The sequence below is a fragment of the Aquila chrysaetos genome, chromosome 4 (genome assembly GCF_900496995.4).
Source record: "Aquila chrysaetos chrysaetos chromosome 4, bAquChr1.4, whole genome shotgun sequence".
Classification (NCBI taxonomy): Eukaryota; Metazoa; Chordata; class Aves; order Accipitriformes; family Accipitridae; genus Aquila; species Aquila chrysaetos.
Window position 1 is genome coordinate 37,778,310 of NC_044007.1, and position 18,093 is coordinate 37,796,402.

Genomic DNA, 18,093 nt, shown 5'->3' on the forward strand with positions numbered 1-18,093 from the left:
CATGTCCAGAGAAGGGCAACCAAGTTGTTGAGGGGCCTGGAGCACAAGTCCTATGAGGAGCAGCTGAGGGAACTGGGTTTGTTTAGCCTGGAGAAAAGGAGGCTGAGGGGAGACCTTATCGCTCTCTACAACTACCTGAAAGGAGGTTGTAGCAAGATGGGTGTTAGTCTCTTCTCCCAAGTAACAAGTGATAGGATGAGAGAAAATGGCTTCAAGTTGCGCCAGGGGAGGTTTAGATTGGATATTAGGAAAAATTTCTTCACCGAAAGGGTTGTCAGGCATTGGAACAGGCTGCCCAGGAAGTGGTTGAGTCACCATCCCTGGAGGTATTCAAAAAGCACATAGACAAGGCACTTCAGAACATGGTTTAGTGGGCATGGTTGATGGTTGGACTCTATGATCTTGAAGGTCTTTTCCAACCTAAATGATTCTATGTTTCTATGGTGAAGACCACGGTGAGGCAGGTTGTCCCCCTGCAGCCCACGGAGGTCCACGGTGGAGCAGATATCCACCTGCAGCCCGGGGAGGACCCCACACCAGAGCGGGTGGATGCCCAAAGGAGGCTGTGACCCCGTGGGAAGCCCTCACTGGAGCAGGCTCCTGGCAGGACCTGTGGACCTGCGGAGAGAGGAGCCCACGCCGGAGCAGGTTTTCTGGCAGGACTTGTGACCCCATGGAAGGGACCCATGCTGGAGCAGTCTGTGCCTGAAGGACTGCACCCCATGGCAGGGACCCACACTGGAGCGGTTTGTGAAGAACTGCAGCCCGTGGGAAGGACCCACATTGGAGAAGTTCATGGAGGACTGTCTCCCATGGGAGGGACCCCACGCTGGAGCAGGGGAAGAGTGTAAGGAGTCCTGCCCCTGAGGAAGAAGGAGTGGCAGAGACAAGGTGTGATGAACTGACCCCAACCCCCATTCCCCGTCCCCCTGCACTGCTGCAGGGGGAGGAGGGAGAGAGAATTGGGAGTAAAGTTAAGCCCAGGAAGAAGGGAGGGGCGGGGGGAAGGTGTTTTAAGATTTGATTTTATTTCTCATTATTCTACTCTGGTTTGATTGGTAATAAATTAAACTAAAAACTAATTTCCCCAAGTCAAGTCTGTTTTGCCCGTGATGGTAATTGCTGAGTGATCTCTCCCTGTCCTTATCTTGACCCAGGAGCTTTTAGTTATATTTTCTCTCCCCTGTCCAGCTGAGGGAGGGAGTGATAGAGTGGCTTTGGTGGGCACCTGGCATCCAGCCAGGGCCAACCCACCACAGTATTGTAGAAACAAACCTGTTTTAATCATCTTCCAACAAAACATACAAAGGATTCAGCTGGAAAAAATTGACCTGCAAAGCAGGCTTATACTGTGAATCTAGACTAGTTTTTCCTCCATCTATCCTACTGAATCATTGAAGACTCCAAACATCTAACTCTAGAGCAGTCCTCTCCTGTGGGTAGCACTGGCACCAAGGAATGTGGTTTTTCAGGATATTTGGTGTGGAAATGAATAGCCCGTAAGATCTCGGAACCTGCAGGCTACTTAGGTAAAACTGGCTTTTAACAACCTTTGGATGCCAGTCAGTCACCTATCATTCCACTAAGGCAACAGCTCAGGCAAGAGGTCTGAAATGTGGGCTACCATGACCACATCACAAAATAAATGCATTTAAAAGGCATGGGAAGGAGACTATATGCAAGAAATTTAAAACAATATCCCCCTCATCCTTAAGCCACTAAATACTCGTCTCTGACATTATAAATGACCTTTATTACTGTAAGATGAAAAGCAGCATTTGTTGGTTTGTTACAAAAGCTACTTACCTACATATTCTGGGCAAATTCCAGTCAAACATCGAGGCCTGACTGTACTGATTCAGTGGCCAGCTCGTTAACAGTGATAAACATCAGAAATGACAGATATTAACTTACTCTTCAGTACTTGTACATGGGCATAGGAAACAGAAATAAAATAGGGGAAAGGGCTAAAAATTCTGGAGTTTAAACCAGATATCTCTATTAAAATACTACTTGATGATATGGTGGAACAGAAAGGAACAGAATACCCCATGCTATTGTCACTAACTTGGCCTGTGACTCAGACTGGGTTGTTTGGTTTCCAGTTTACAACAAATGCAACAATTTTATTTTTCCTTCTCTCACTGAAACATCCATGCAAATTTTACTGACAGACTCCTTCAGCTGCTGAGCCATTCTCCAGCTGAGACAGCCACCTACACAACTTCTGAATTCGGGCCAATAAATTTAACCACTTAGGAAATTAAGGGAGAAAGTCATTGTACTCAAAATTTTCTTTCTTGAAACAGATGTTCCATTTTTCCATGAATCTGTATTTTTATCATAACAAACACAAGCTTCTTTTTATGACACTTATGTATAGGAATTCAAGTCATGCTTTGATCAGATTCTAAAAATAGTCTTTATTTTTTTCCCTTTCCTTCTAGTTGGGGCCAAGCAATGTGCTAAGCATTTCCTTCTGGAAGGAAATCTCCAACAAGTTTGCCTCTTTATTTTTAGGCGATGCATAAAACCAGATGTTTATTTAATTACATCCAGTCTTATACACTGCATTCAGAGATTTTTTTGTAGTTGTTGTTGGGAATCATTCAAAATACTGTTAGCTCTTATACACGCTTTGCAACTCTTACCATTTCAAGGACTAACTGTATATTATGTTTGAAAAGGATGCGCATATTAAGATCAAGGCAATTTTGCCAGATTAGGCACCCTGTGGTTGCCATATGATAACATCGAACCTGATCAGCTAAACTAAAATAAACACCACATAACTCTACTGAAAACATACTATTTTAAGACAATGGCACTACTTCAGAGTTCAAGCACAAGTGAAATCCTAAAATTAAATTGGGGGGGGAGGGGGGAACAAAACAAAACCAAAAACAAAGAAAACAAAGAAAACAAACAAAAAAACCCACCAAGGTTGGAAGGAAATTACTATGTTACAGTTCACAGAACACATTCTGAGCACAGAGCGAATAAGTCTATGTTTCACATGCTTCTGTCCGTATTGTTACCCTTCCTTATTGTTACCTTTGCTTGTTAATATATTTCCAACAGCAAACATATTTACTACTGTATGTCTTACTAAGGACTCAGAAAAAACTTAATGCAGGAAAGTGGATTCCTTTTTAAGGGTTAGAGGTTTGAGGTCAGTTCTTAACTAACTTAAATGACTAATAATGCATTTAGTTAATAATACTGGAACTTTATACTTGAGTGTGTTCATTAAGATGGATTTGACAAATACCTGTAAGACTCAGGCACTGAAAGCATGTAGAAGAATTTTAATCACTATTGTGCAGTAGAAAACTTAATTGAAAAGTTCAAAAGAATAGGAGTAAAGTCAGTGATAGGCAATAAGGATTATTCAACAAATTTCATTGCCATAAAATATTCAGCAACGTAAGCACTTAACTTGCTATTGCTTCTATCATGAAGTTATTGCACAAGCATGTCTAATGCATTTTAATATTCCCACATACTAATCTTTCCAAGTTATTGCTGATGACAGCAAGTCCAAGCTAATTACAAAAAGAAAATTATTTTCACCTAGTCTAAACAAGCAGCTGTTAAGCTATTTGCTTCTTTTGGAAAGCATTAGGTCAACCAGACCTCCTCTCAATTACAACATTTAGAGGTTTACTTTACCTAATTAGTCCTTTCTTTTTCAAAATCCTAAAAACAATATCATGGCATGAGTACACACTCTCTGTCATTTGTCTTTAATGCCTTTTTTTTTTTTTTTTTTTTGAGATTGAGGATTACAACTAAATGCAGAAAGGCTTATCTGAATACAGACGAGCAATTATATAGCTTTTGTACTTGCTAAAATTCCTTCTCTTGAGGCACAGTGAATTTTTGTGGATTGTGTTATAGTGACAGTCCTGTACCAAAAGACTACAGTGCCCTGAACTCTGGCATGAGAGGACTTCTCTGCCCTAAATTATACCTACCCCAACTACAGAAATGGAAGAGCGGTTCTTGAAAATGCTGCTACACAGGAAAAATACCTTAGGTGACACATTTCAAATCCTACAAATGCATTGAAGAAACACAAAGACTTTTGATTAAAGTAAAATTAGTTGCTTAATCCACGCTTAGAAAGAATCAAACCTTCCCACACTACTCAATTAACAACCCCCCAAAGGTATGCATACGTCCACACATCAGGAGATTTCATGTGGAACAGACAGGAGATAATTTTGCAGTGTCACGGGCAGTATTCAGGGGGTTCTTTGTTCCATGTAATTTTTATGCCTTTTTCAGGTAGTGGCTTGTTCTGCTGAACCCTTCTGGAAGCAGGGGGAGATTGAATCCACTGCTGCAGAAGCAGAGTGCATCCTTAGGCACAGCAAGTTCAAGAAACAGCAGGTGTGGTAAGCAGGAGATGTAGGGAGGGAACAGAGCTGTGTAGAAACTCTTTTTTGTTTCTGCTGTTTTATCTATTACTATGAATATCCACTTAAAAGTTGACTCTTCTAGTCAATAGTCTAATTTTTAGTTGTCAGACTTCTTGGGGAAATCTGACAGTTAAAGTTCAGACAGGTCTATCTCAAAGCTTTCTCTGATTCACTGTCCTATCAGTGTCCCTCACCCTTTCTTTTCTCTGCACTGTACAAATGCCATTTCCCACTACATAGCTGAAAGATCAGGTCTCAGTCTATGAGACTAACGTGCAAAAAATACATTATTCTTGCTAACTTTTCCTGCCAGCAAGCCTTCCACAAAGCTTAAAGGGATAAAATCTCTTCCTCTAGCTCTTAAGCAGCTCTCTTAGGAAGAGAAGTAGCACATTCGAGCAAAGTATTCAAAAAAAGCAAAGAACTACTTCCATGTTGAAGTAAAAAACCTTGTGTATTATATTCCAAACTGACTTTTTAAAAAATGTCTACATTGCTTGATTTATATTTCTTTTACTGGGAGTTCACTTGTGTTTCCCTCTCACCTCAGTGCAGGCAGCTGAGACATTTCAATACAAAACACCTAAGGCAATGTAATGATACACTCATATCTACAACTATCTTTCTGTATAAACTAATTACAGTGCTCAAAATAATACAATTTTGGTGCTACAACTACTTGATCTTCTTGTTATCTAGGGGAAAGGATGGCTCTTCTGGTTACTGTTGAAAACTCTAACTCAGATTTAAAGCTCTCCCATTTGCAAACTATTAAAAAAACTCAGCAAGTCTTACACAGATTCTGTTGAACACATTTATGTTAGTTTAGCTCAGCTAATAGTAAGGGACTACCCACAAGCTAACAAAAACTTGTAGACTCAGTGCTTAATCAATAATAAATAATCAAATTTTTTTCAACCAGACAAAATGCTATTAGGCAGGCATTGACAGCAGTAAAATCAGAGACGCAGTTATATTAGGATTTATAGATGTGTATATGTGCACACATACATGTTGCTGTAAATGATCAATGTTCTAAGTCAAACCCTAAATATTGCTCTCTTTCCTGGAAGCCTACTATTTTATACAACGATGCTCAGTCATGGACAACACTTAATTTACAGAGTAGATCCCAAATAAAAGCTGTGATTTCACAGAATTGAGGAGGTGACAGTACCTCAGGATCGCAATAACAGTGCAATATATGCTTGTTGAAAACTGTTACTCCCTCCTCAATATACAAAGCAACAAATCTTACGACAGTACCTCCCATCCTTCAACATGAGACTGCCATTCTTCCAAAAACTCTAGTTTTTCCATTTGTCTCTTGGCTTCATTTATGTTGGAACAGACAGCTTTCATGGCCTGGAGGGCTTCCATTAGTGCTGCATAGTCACTGTGCTTCCTTGGAGTCCGCTTCAGTAACTCCTATTCAGACATTTAAAAAAAAAAAAAAAAAGGAAAAAAGAAACCCGTCTTTGATTTCTAAAGGTACATTACAGGAGACTTAAATCGACTAGGATACAAAATCAAAAAGTAGTCAGACTTCTCTTTTACTAGGTGAAAAAGTAATAAACCCTCCAGTGTTGTGTCCTAGTAGGACACTAAAACCCAGAGAAATATATTACTAACAATAAAAACAATCACTACTTAGGAACAAGTTTGCATTTCAGCTACTTTCTTCCCCCAACAATGTTTCTTCATGTTGAGCTTCATTTTTTAGGGGGGGGGGGGGGGGTGTTTTTTATATTCCACAGGATGGAACTAATCAACAGCAAGGATAGCAATTCTGATTAAAAATGTTAGTTTACTTATGTCAAAATTAACACCTGCCTTTCCTGCAACTTAGGGAAAAAACTATGCTCCTTTAGCTCCACGCTATTGTTTAATCTAGTGCAATACACCAGAGCACTGAACAATAGCTTAGGTGACTCGCTGATTTCACATGGCTACTGGTAATGGCAGCCATACTAAAGAACGAAAGTGGAGTTGCCAGTATTCATCTGAGATTTGCCATCTCAAACTACCAACTACCCATTGACAGATGGACTGACTACGGACTGCCTTCAGTGCATATACCCTGACTGAGGCGTGGGTACATTCCTCTGGAGCCCTAACCCTGCTGCCACCACACCCTGTATTTAAATTTATTTAACATAAATATATTCATTTCATTGCCCCCTAGAGTAATTCATTAGTCATTTTCCCGTTTTGTCTGTAGATCCTTCATTCAAAAAAACAGAATACAAAAATAATTTTAAAATAGGCCAAGGGAACTGTAAAACCACAGATATCTGGGATGACTCAAGCCTCATTGCAATTATTATATTCTTTAACTTGTTTTAAAAACCTTAATTTTAACATGTTTACTTTTAGGTTTTTATGTCAGTGCAATGAAATGCATATGCCTCACAACTGGCAATGTTTCAGATCTAAACTCACACATGCATTGTGAAAAATACTGTCCAATAATCAGGTTTCAAGTAGCTTCTAGAGCAGAATCTGCTTTGGCTTTTCTCTAACGGTTTGACACAATAAACAATACTAGACCTTACTTAGTTAAGCAAAAGTTTGTTTTAAATATTGACTTTAAATATTTACTTTCCTGTATTATTTTATTTCCTAACATGGAAAAATTTCAGTAACTCGGAGGTTTATCAGCACTTCAACATTTTTCATTAAGTTTTAAGTTGTAACAGTAAGATAAGAATAAACATATAAGTGTGCATAGAACCACCTACAGCATCTTACTGTTACTCTACAGTTTTTCTTACAAATCATTTTCATAAATATTTTTCATTTACCATTTGCTGATGGTAAATTAGAATCATCAAAGCATGTCACTAACAAACTCTCCTATCCCATGCATATTAAGCAAGGGCATGGTCAAACCCAGCTGAAATCAGTCTCATTTAACTTCCTTAAATGGCTCACTTCCATTTAACAATGGAGAGGCAACCTTACAACTAGACGCAGAAGGGAGCTAATCATCTTGACCCAGCCAAACTCCTCAGTTCTTTTCATACTGATGTCAGAAGACTTGCCACTAGCTTTAATGAGAGCAGGTCTGGGTCCAGTATCTAATAAAGAGATTATTCACTGTTTAGACAGATTGTTCCTGCAGTTCGGAAATATGCTTAGCAACCAGTTTTATATAGAAAGTATAACGTCCTAAATAAAAATCTCGTAAGTACCTTCAAAAGAAGGGGATACTTGCATATTCTCTGTATCGGCGTTACTAGATATCCCTCCAATGGTACATCTGTGTTCTTGCGTCCTCCAAGGAGCATGCAATTCTAGAGCATGAATAGTTTCACAAATTATTAAAAAATCCTGAGAAAATTATCAGAAATAAAGACAAGGGCATATGTACGCAGCAATATTAGCTAAGCTATATATAAATTATATACATATATGTAATGAGGGAGGTTTGCAAGACTGTCAAAAGAACAGGCTTGAACACATGCACAAGCAGGGACGTTGACTATCACACACGACAAGGAAGCCACAATGGTATTATGCAGGCATCTCCCCTAGGTACCTTCTTCATCCAGTCTGATTAAAAGCGGGCTTTCTTTAAAGTTTAAAAATAGAAGACAGTATATAAAATGCTAAAAATATGCTTTCATACTTCAACAAACAAAAATAAAAACAATTCAGGGTGACCGCTATAGGTGCTGTTGCTTCCAAAAGGTGTGTTTGCAATACTAAGTAGCATCAAAGACGGTTTGAAAGGTTTGAACAAGGCCATCCTAATACACACCCAGAAAAAAAAAAGTGTTCTGTTTACATGCTTCTATATTTAAATGTGATGTGCAATGAATAAAAAAATCCTTAGTCATGGGCTAAAGAATATGTTAGTTTTGACAAGACATCCAACTATGGAAACAGAGAATACATGAAATACGGGGTAGAAACATCCATGAAAAAGCAGCTGACAGAGAAAAGAATAAGGGCTATTTGGGATAACGAAGGATGCAAGGGACATCACAGCAAACATTTGGAATTGCTGGAATTGAAGTGTAAGTACATAAAGACCTAAAGTAACAATGAAAATTATTTTATGGAGCGATCAGAAGGCATTGTGATGCAACAGTATGAGATAATCTACAGCTTCAAAGAGCAAGATGTCTAAACTAAGAACACTAAACAAAAGCAGTTTAACACAGCCAGATGGTAGGTTGATGCAGGCCGCAAGTCTGGATGCAGACACATTGATGGAACAGAGGCTACACAACTGGGTGGCCACTCCACTCAGCATGTAACTCACAATGTACATACCCCATAACCAGTGCCGCTATGGGGATCTCTACACCCACCCTTAAGTCTCTGCTTTGTACTCATGGTTAACTAGCTTCTGTCTTAGCCTAAAGGATCCTTTATCCCAAAGGATCTCACTTAACCTGCCAACAAAAAAGCTTTACTGATAAAGACCAAGCAGGATAAAGGCAATGAAGACTATAGGTTTATATTATGACTGCCTCTATACTTAAAGGCTCAAAAGTCTGGTTTCAGCTCCCAATTATTTATAGATAATCACATCTCTAATGACCTGAATTGTCCTGTCTGGCTAGAAGGCTTCAACTGTACTTTCAAAGTGCAGTCAGACCTCCCGTTCTCTAGGTGAGACTGCTGCCGCTTACTCTACAGACATGTCCTGAATCTATGAGGAACCCAAAACAGATGTGAAAGCCCTGTGCATGCGCCCAGGAGTACATGACACTGAAACATCATGAACTGCCACAACTGCACACTTGGCTTCCTTTCTCACAAAACAAGCTCTTTGCAATCTTTCTCCGGAGCATTTTGCTTTTTGTCTCTGTAGTCAGCATTCACCCCTTCTTCTTGAGTCTGGCCATGCTGCTCCCAATACAAGAACCATGTGTGTGAAGCTCCTCAATCTGGGGCAAGGTGAAGGATACTGTGTCAACCGCTGAGGAAAAACAGGACAACTTTGAAGTTGTTTTTAACTGTGAATGCAACACTGCTGAACAAGAGACTCTTAGCAAAAAGGCAGATGGCGCTTCATGTCACCCAGTACCCCTCTACAATAAGGAAATTCCTACAATGCTCATTAACTTGGCTGTAAATAAACACAGCTAGGAAGGGAGTCAGATCCAGTATCTTTCAAAAATGTAGTGAGCTGCAATAGGGCAACTTCACCAAGAACTCTGTCAACAGCAGTAGTGAAAGCCTACTGCATACTAAAAATAGTTAATAAAATTAAATCAAATTTGTGATAGTGCCACCATTGGCATCATCTTTTTTTTAACCATATCTGTGATGCTTTGCTGATAGCGTCATTTGATCTCCAGTCCCAAAATGCAATAATCAGGTCTGATCACTCCGAAATTTGATTCCATATCCATGAGCATCTTCTCAGGTATTTAAGTTCTAATATAGTAGGCCCCACATTTCAAAGCTGACCTTGTTACCACAGGACACCATGAAGGAAAACACAAAAATCATTCCACACTGAACCCTCTTTTTAACATCCAATGTCAACTACTAGGAAACTCAGTACTTACACAGAAACTGGTTTTGCTGTGGGAAAATCATGAGGACTGTCATACTTAACATTTTAAAACACCTCCTTATTTGTCCTATAAAGTGAAAGACTAATTGTGTAGCTGTTTCTTTTGACCTCAGATTAAGTCAGCATCTAAGATCAGGATGGCTACTCTATGATCGATAACAAAACATTTTTCTGTCTGGCACAGCTGTGGCTACAGTACCAGAACATGGACCTTCTCTTCAGAAGTTCTGATGAGTCTTTCAGCTTCCTTTCTATAATTTCTTTCCCTATCCCTCCTCATACATCTTATCCTATTCTTTTTCCTTTCTACAGACACAGCTGGATTTACACCCTTGTCTCTTTGCCAGCAAGTTCAAGGCACTCTGCCTAATGCTGTATTATGCATGGATCCAGGTGCAGCAGTGAAAATATGACGTACACAACCTGTTCCTCTGGAAACATCACCCCCAGCTGAAACTGCCTGCTAACTGCTTGCAGGTGTGCTTGTAGTTGTTACATGGTAGAGGTGACAATGCTAACAATTCACTGCCCAGTCAAAAAATACTAAGTTAGAACACCAGTTCAAAGTTTATTTACCAAAAGAAACGTCCGCACTGTTCTTATTTTGTTAAGGTCAAGCAGAACTTTCTGTGCCTTCTCGTGGTTACTGCAGTATTCATCATAGATACGGAATTTCTCTTTCTGCAGAAACAAAGAAATACATTGTTCTTCACTTGCCATTTTGATTGTCTTTTTAATTAATAAAACATGGAATGAACACTTTTCAAAGCTGAATAGCTAATATAGTCTTCATTTTGGAAGGTCAGCTCTTCCTCCTATGTTTATTATCTGAGGTCCAGCCTCAAATTAGAATTATGAACATTCTGGAAGCATCACTTGGGAATTTCAATCATAGAATACCAGGTTGGAAGGGACCTCAAGGATCATCTGGTCCAACCTTTCTTGGCAAAAGCATAGTCTAGACAAGATGGCCCAGCACCCTGACCAGCCGAATCTTAAAAGTGTCCAATGTTGGGGAATCCACCACTTCCCTGGGGAGATTATTCCAATGGCTGATTGTTCTCATTGTGAAAAATCTTCCTCTTGTGCCTCATCAGAATCTCCCCAGCAGTAACTTGTACCCATTATCCCTGTCCTACCCATGTGACTCCTTGTAAAAAGGGAGTCTCCACCTTCTTTGTAGCCACCCTTTAAATACTGGAATATGGTGATAAGGTCTCCCCTAAGCCTTCTTTTCTCAAGGCTGAACAAAGTTCTCCCAGCCTTTCCTCATACAGCCGGCTTCCCATCTTTGTGGCCCTTCTCTGGACCCTCTCTAGCCTGTCCACATCTTTTTTGTGTAGGAGGGACCAAAACTGAGCACAGTGGGATAATGACTTCTTTATCTCTGCCGGTGATGCCTTTGTTGATGCAACCCAGCATTCTGTTGGCTTGCTTTGCCACAGCAGAACACTGTTCACTCATATTGAGCCTGTGGTCCACCAGGACCCTCAGGTTCCTTTCCATAGAGCTGCTCCCCACCCGGGTAGATCCCAGCCTGTGCTGCACTCCTGGATTATGTTTTCCCAGGTGCAAGACTTTACATTTATCTTTGTTGAACTTTGTAAGGTTTTGCTGAAAATTTTCAGAGGCTGGACTACCACAAAAACATAGGATTAAAAAACAGGAAGAAAATGCACAATGAGTGGCATATTTGCTGACATCATTACCTATTTTGTCTGCAAACACTTGTTGGCAAACATGATCCATACTTCTGCAGAGTCAAAAACTCAACTGCTCTAAAATGTTTCTATGAACCATTAAAAATTTTCTCCTTCCACAATGAATAAACAAAGACTTAGCAAACAAATGGGACTCTAAACAGAGATAACAATGAAACCTAGACTTTTTGTTAGGTCTACAACTGAAAGCAAACTAACTTGTCCTGATTTTGCACAGCTCTGTAACGCTGACATCCTTGTTTTGCTCCAACAGGAAAAAATAACACTCCTAGAAAACAATTACTACAGGACATACAAATATACTTGTGGAGGTACTGCAGTTGTGAGAAGTAAAACACCTTCACAGTCCAGAACCATGGAGATATTTTACCCACCATATGCAATTCTTTGTTAAATATTCACATTTTTGCCTAGCATCAAAGGAGAATAAAAATAAAGTATATTATTACTTTTGCTGTTTCATGCAACCCTGATCCTCGTACCTCCATAACACTTACAGGCACCAGCCTTGCCCACGCTGCAGGACTCGGTTTGTCAGTCTGGGCTAATTTGGTGAATATAAAAGTGATGAAACAACAAAAGTTTGCCCATTTGATATGTTCTTTCTTCATTTTCCTCCCCTCTTTTTTTTGGAAATGACAGTAACCAAGAGATGACCTCAAAGTACTCTACATTATGCAATCAAGTCATATTTTGTCCTCATGACTATGTACACTCATCATCATGACAGTAATTAATAAGGACAATTAGTAAAGGAAAAAAGTGAAATAAGGATGTAATAATAGATAGCGTACATAATGAAGAAAGCAGGTTCCAACTTCATGCTGCGCATTAGGTTCTGGCTGTAAGCACTCCTCCACCAGGGACAGGAAGTTTTTGTGAACTGCAAGAATATCTTCAATATTTGAAAACAACATCTGCAAAAGAATACAACATACATAAATAAAACATCAGATACAAAACAGAAGAAATATGCAATTAGGACACTAACCTTAACTGTCTCTTCTGTGACATTTTTATCCACTTTGGCTGTAGCACACTGGATCATTCGGTGAAGGAAAGCCTGCATGAAACAAAGCAAATAAGGGAAAAGTTATTTCAGGAAGACTTGAACAACTGTTGGCATTTGATGCTTATAATTTGTTTCCCAAATTTCTTATGCTTTGGATATAGAGTCACATCAGAATATTATTCAGAATCTAAGACAAGTATTTGATTTATAAAGCACTTAGTAGTCCTGTTATCCTAACATGATATAAAACCCTATCTACATAGTGTTAAAAAGAGTTAAACAGTGAAATATTATTGAAGCTGAGAAACTGAACATTCTCTGAAGTACCACTTCCACCCTGCGCTGATATTACAATCAAGCAAGTGCAAAATGAGTCATTTTCAAAATCTCTCTCTAGCACTTTACAAATTGACTACAAGACAAGCTGAAATAAGCCGCTAATTTCTAAATTAAAACTAGTCAGGAGATACTATTATGAAATGTAACTTTTACCATAGTAACCACAAGTAAGATTTTAGATGTATTAATAATCAAACCTATTGTAAAGTAAATTGGCTTAAACAACAGTCAGCTGCACCTGGTTTTGCTTAATGAAAATGTTCACTCTTCCCTCCCCAAGAATCTCACCCTTGGGGAACAAATGAGAAGTCAGTAATACTACTAATGAAATACCAAAAGAGTAAGTTTTCTATATTTCACATTCCAGAACTGGAAACAACAAGAAGGGATGTACAGTAAGACATTCCAAAAGAAATAAATCAGTTCAGGTACAAAGCATATAATTAATTTTTATGAATTCATCCCATTACAAAGACTTGGGTACGTTCTGAAAACATCTGCACACTGTAGAATAAAATTTTACATTGATAATTCTTCACACAGACACGCATATTCTTTAGTCATTAAAAGCTGGCACCACAAGTGCACAAATGTCATGTCTTTCATAACCATTTAGCTCCAAGTCACTGTGCATTGTACGCTGTACACGAACTCATCTAAATTCTGGCGTGGTGCAAATTCCATAAAAGAGCCAATAAATAACCCCTGTGTGGAAGGATAGCAGTCACAGCATCCCTTTTTTTCTCTCTGCTGGGACTTAAACATTTTCATTCCCAAGCAGTGATCCTTTCTCTGCTGAAGAGGACTATGTAACTGGCATTACACATTTTTATTACTGAAGAGACAAATCTAGTTATCCAGGACATAAAGAGAATTAAGTTTGGCATATTGTCAGCATACTGTATGTTGCTGTATGTATGCAGTATGTTGCTCTCTACAGTGATGCAGATTTTCTACTTCTTTAAACCCCTCTTTTCCCTGACAATTTGTGCTTTCTTTCTAATGTTTTATTGATGGTAAAAAATGCCATTAATTCATTTGCAGCAGTTAACTGTTGGTGGACGACAGCCCTCTATATCCTTCCTTGCTATGAATATCCACAGGGGTTATGGCAAATTTGTTCTGCGCATCGCCTGTACAGTGTACAACCAATCCCACATAGAGCGAAAGCCTGTTTAACTGTATGACTCTAAATTAATTTTTGAAAGTTTTCATTAAACCAGCCAGCAGTATTAAATATACTTTAGAATTGAGAGGAAAAAAAATAAATCACAAGAACTACCTCTGAAACTCATGTCTATTTTTACTATCTGTAATTTCTCTCTGTTCATATTATTTCCCCACAGACCAAACATACTGCTCATCTGCACTCATGTTATCCCAGAAGATCTTCATTTCCTGTAACTGGGAAGGAAGGTGAACATTCAGTTGGCTGAAAGCAAAACTGAGAACCATCTGGGAGCTGGGGCATTAGTTATTCTCGGGTGACTCAGGACACTAGCCAAGAGTCATGAGGTCAAGAAGAGTATACATCAGCTGCAATAAACAGAGTTGTCCATGCAGCACTGTCCCAGACCCCGCATCTGCAGAGGTTATCAGAAACAGAATCCAGGAAAATCCAAACTCTCACAGAACCCAGACACAAGTCACTAATTAAGGTAGGAAGGCCCAGGATGACTTCAGCCCCTTCCAGCAACTTGGTGCAAAAGCCCATATGTTATGTTGCTGTACTCATACTGCAGGGGTAGCGTAGTCACAATGCCAGTTTTTCCTAAAGATTTGCCACCTGTTGTCCCTATCAATGCAGATTTGCTTCCTGAAAAAACCTTAACACTATGTCCCACATTTGAATCTTACAGGGCACTCCCATGAAAGCACTACAAAGCCACACATCTCTCAGAATAACTGGAATAATCTCGCATTTTCTAGAAGAGTGGTGTAAGAATTCAGGGGAGTACAGGCAGGGATGGAGGTGTCCACCTCCATCCACCTGCCACCAAGAACCATCCTTGGCAGACTTCACCTGCTGCGGAGTGAGTAATGCAAAGCAATGATGAAACCCAGGTTTCCATGATGCAAATGCCCTTACTAACTCCCTTCCTGGAACACAGAGATACCACTGACTCCACACACACAACACCTCTGCTCCGGGACTTTGCTAGGGAGAACAGACAACTGTCACCAGGCAGGAGGATGGAGAAGTAATTGCTTCTGTTACAGTGTAAAATAACCTTAATCCAGCACTGCGACTACGGAAAGATAAATGTCTCTGAACTTGTATGAACACACAGTAGGTCTGAGAGAGAGACGACTATTCAAAAGACTCCAAAATTATTTGAACAGCACCTGAGGACAACCAAGAACAGTTCTTCAAAATTTAGTAAACAAAGAAAAAGCAGGTCATTTATAGACACAACTTTAAGGAGGACCACATCATAGAAATAACAGACCTTAAAAGGAAAATATATTAGGAAGCCCAGAAAATACTCAGGAGTTGACAGCTGCTGAGCTAACAGAAAAAAATTTATAAAAGCTTTTGAAGATAAACTCCATAAACTATTACTAACCAATGAAAAAACACACCTGTAAAAAAAAATGAAAGAAAAGTAAAATGGACATCTCAGCCAATTTACAATTCACTAACGAACTGGACACACACAAAAAGTCAGAAACTCCTCTGAAAGACAGCACTGAGTGGTGTCTAAAAATTCTACCATAACTTGAAGTCTGCTGCTCAAAGTCCAGACTCATTACCGAGCACATTACATGAAGGAGCAAAGCATTACAAATCGCAAGGACACAGCTAAACAGCCCCTGCTCCCAGACTGAGCAAACAACTGCAGCAATCAATTGGCATACATGATTCCCATACTTATCAAAAAAAAAAAAAAAAAAACATCCAAAAACCAAACCACCAAAGCAAAAAATCAGCTCAAACTTAAGGCAATTTCATTTATCACGCACACATGTCAGTAAATCATGACTCATCTTTGTTTCCTGGACTATACTGCATGTCTTGCTGACATTACTTCAAGATTCATCTACATTAGCGTAGATGTTTCTTAGCACAACATCAAGCACAGAGAATAACACATCTCTGTGCACTCCAGGATTCCAGACCTTTGTCACCTGGACAGTGAACCTCAACTTTCTCAAAGCTTTTCAAGCGGATTCCACAGTTTCCCTTAATTTACCTTCAATTCTTAGTTTTCTCAAGTAACAGCAAAGCCATATGGTTTAAACATAACATAATTTTCCAAATTTTCATCATATGCTACCAGCATTCTAGTTACATTGCTGTGGTACAGGTATTCACCCTTGCAGCACTGCAAATGGAGATCCGCTGCCTCTGGCACTCTCTGCCAGCCAGACTCTTGCTGATGTCCTGAATTCAGAGTTAAGAGATCTCCATGAAACATTTCAGAGGAGCAAGTTGGCTGGGTACCATAAACAGCAGTCTAAATTTAAAAGATCAGATGAAGTGAAAAGATAAAAGAGAGGATTTTTGTTATTTACATTAAAAAAAAAAAAATCCCATTTTGTTTGCCAATTTTTAGAGCTGTCTGTGGAAAACTTAGTCATTCTAGGAATATCCTTGAGTCACTCAGATTGCTACAACCCCTGCCTCCGCAAAGTTTGAAATTCAAATTACAAACCTAAACTTCCTCAAGCATCCTTCTGGAAACTTCATTAACATAAAATGGCATCTAATGAGCAGCGTATAGCTGCTTTCGAGAAGAAATGCCCAAAATGCTGAGAAAATGCAAAACATGAAGAGGCACATCTTTAGCAGTTTGATGATCTCTAGAAGTTTGACGAACTTGCAGACCAAAACGTGGGGTACCAACTGAGTCTTTTGGAATAGGGGAGCAGCTACACGTAAAATATGTAAGGTAACAGTTTAGGGCTAAGGTTTCCTAATTCCACTCGGGTCCTACTGAGGACATAAAAACTCTTATTTCTGGCTATGACTCTGGGGACATAAATATTTTTGGCTATGACTCGGGGTCTTTGTACCACGCTGGTAAGGAGGAAAGTAATTCACCTTCACCTTTCAGAAATGTGGCAAAGAATTACACAGAATGTTTGGAGAAGATTCCATACTAATAGTATCAATGAAGATAACTACATCCTTTTTTCATGACTGTGTATTTATTACCTGCAAAATATTTTTACATACTTTCTGTACTAGTCCCCATTCTAAATCTTTTACCCTTTTCCTCACACTGCTGTAAGACACACCGGGACTGAAAATTCAAACATAAAGACTGAAAATCCAAATTCAAAGAATTATAAAGGAATCTGTTCATTATGCCAAATAAACCCTAATGTGTTTGCCTGTCTGTTGATCTGCTGCCATTTTGTGAGGCAGTGTGTTTCACAGAGAACGCACACTGAGTTCCTGTTATGGGGATTTTACTTCTGGTCTTATCAAAATAAGAGTAGCATTGTTGGGTTGTTTGGTGGCGTTTATTTTCTCCATAGCTGCTCTGTGTGTTGTTGGGGGGGAAAAAAAAACCAAAACCAAAAAAAAAACCACACCACCACTACAGATAGCACAAGAAGCTGCCAAGAGCACAAATGACTTCTCTGACATCTGGAATGAAATCAGGGAAGACAAAGAAGTCTGCCTGCAGAAGATTCCCAGGGCACGAAGAGTTTTCACCTTCTCAACAGATAAGAAATTAAGTCCTGAAATTATGTCAGGGCACCTAGGTCACAAAATATATGTAACTATTTTTCTGAAAGCAATCATCCTACTTTTATGAGCCTAGAAAGAAATATTCTTTATTGTTTGAAAAAAGAATTAAAAGTTACTTATTTTTTCCTCTCAGACTTCTTGTAACATTTTTCTATCCTTAAATCTATACTGTCATAAACAAAAACAACGTGGACTGCAAAAACATATATATATTTTAATAAGGTCATTTCCTGTATATTTTCACTTTAGGAAAACCAGTTCAACTGAAGCGCCCAATCTATCATATTGAAGCCTGCTGAATAAAGCTAGCAAGATGTTTTGTACATTAAAACGGAATTAGATTTTATTTTGCACACTGT

General features: G+C 39.1%; 1 protein-coding gene across 3 annotated transcripts in view; it reads right to left on the reverse strand.

Annotated features, from left to right (window-relative positions):
• The window catches only part of PREX2 (phosphatidylinositol-3,4,5-trisphosphate dependent Rac exchange factor 2), a 192,526-nt gene that overhangs the window by 128,376 nt on the left and 46,057 nt on the right, over positions 1-18,093 (reverse strand). For all 3 annotated transcript variants that reach the window (XM_030011505.2, XM_030011506.2, XM_030011508.2), the window contains 5 exons: positions 12,673-12,744; positions 12,476-12,598; positions 10,537-10,641; positions 7,619-7,720; positions 5,691-5,852 (listed from right to left, as the gene is read on the reverse strand). In XM_030011505.2, the coding sequence (XP_029867365.1) occupies positions 5,691-5,852; positions 7,619-7,720; positions 10,537-10,641; positions 12,476-12,598; positions 12,673-12,744 (564 nt within the window). The remainder of the gene's footprint in view (positions 1-5,690; positions 5,853-7,618; positions 7,721-10,536; positions 10,642-12,475; positions 12,599-12,672; positions 12,745-18,093) is intronic.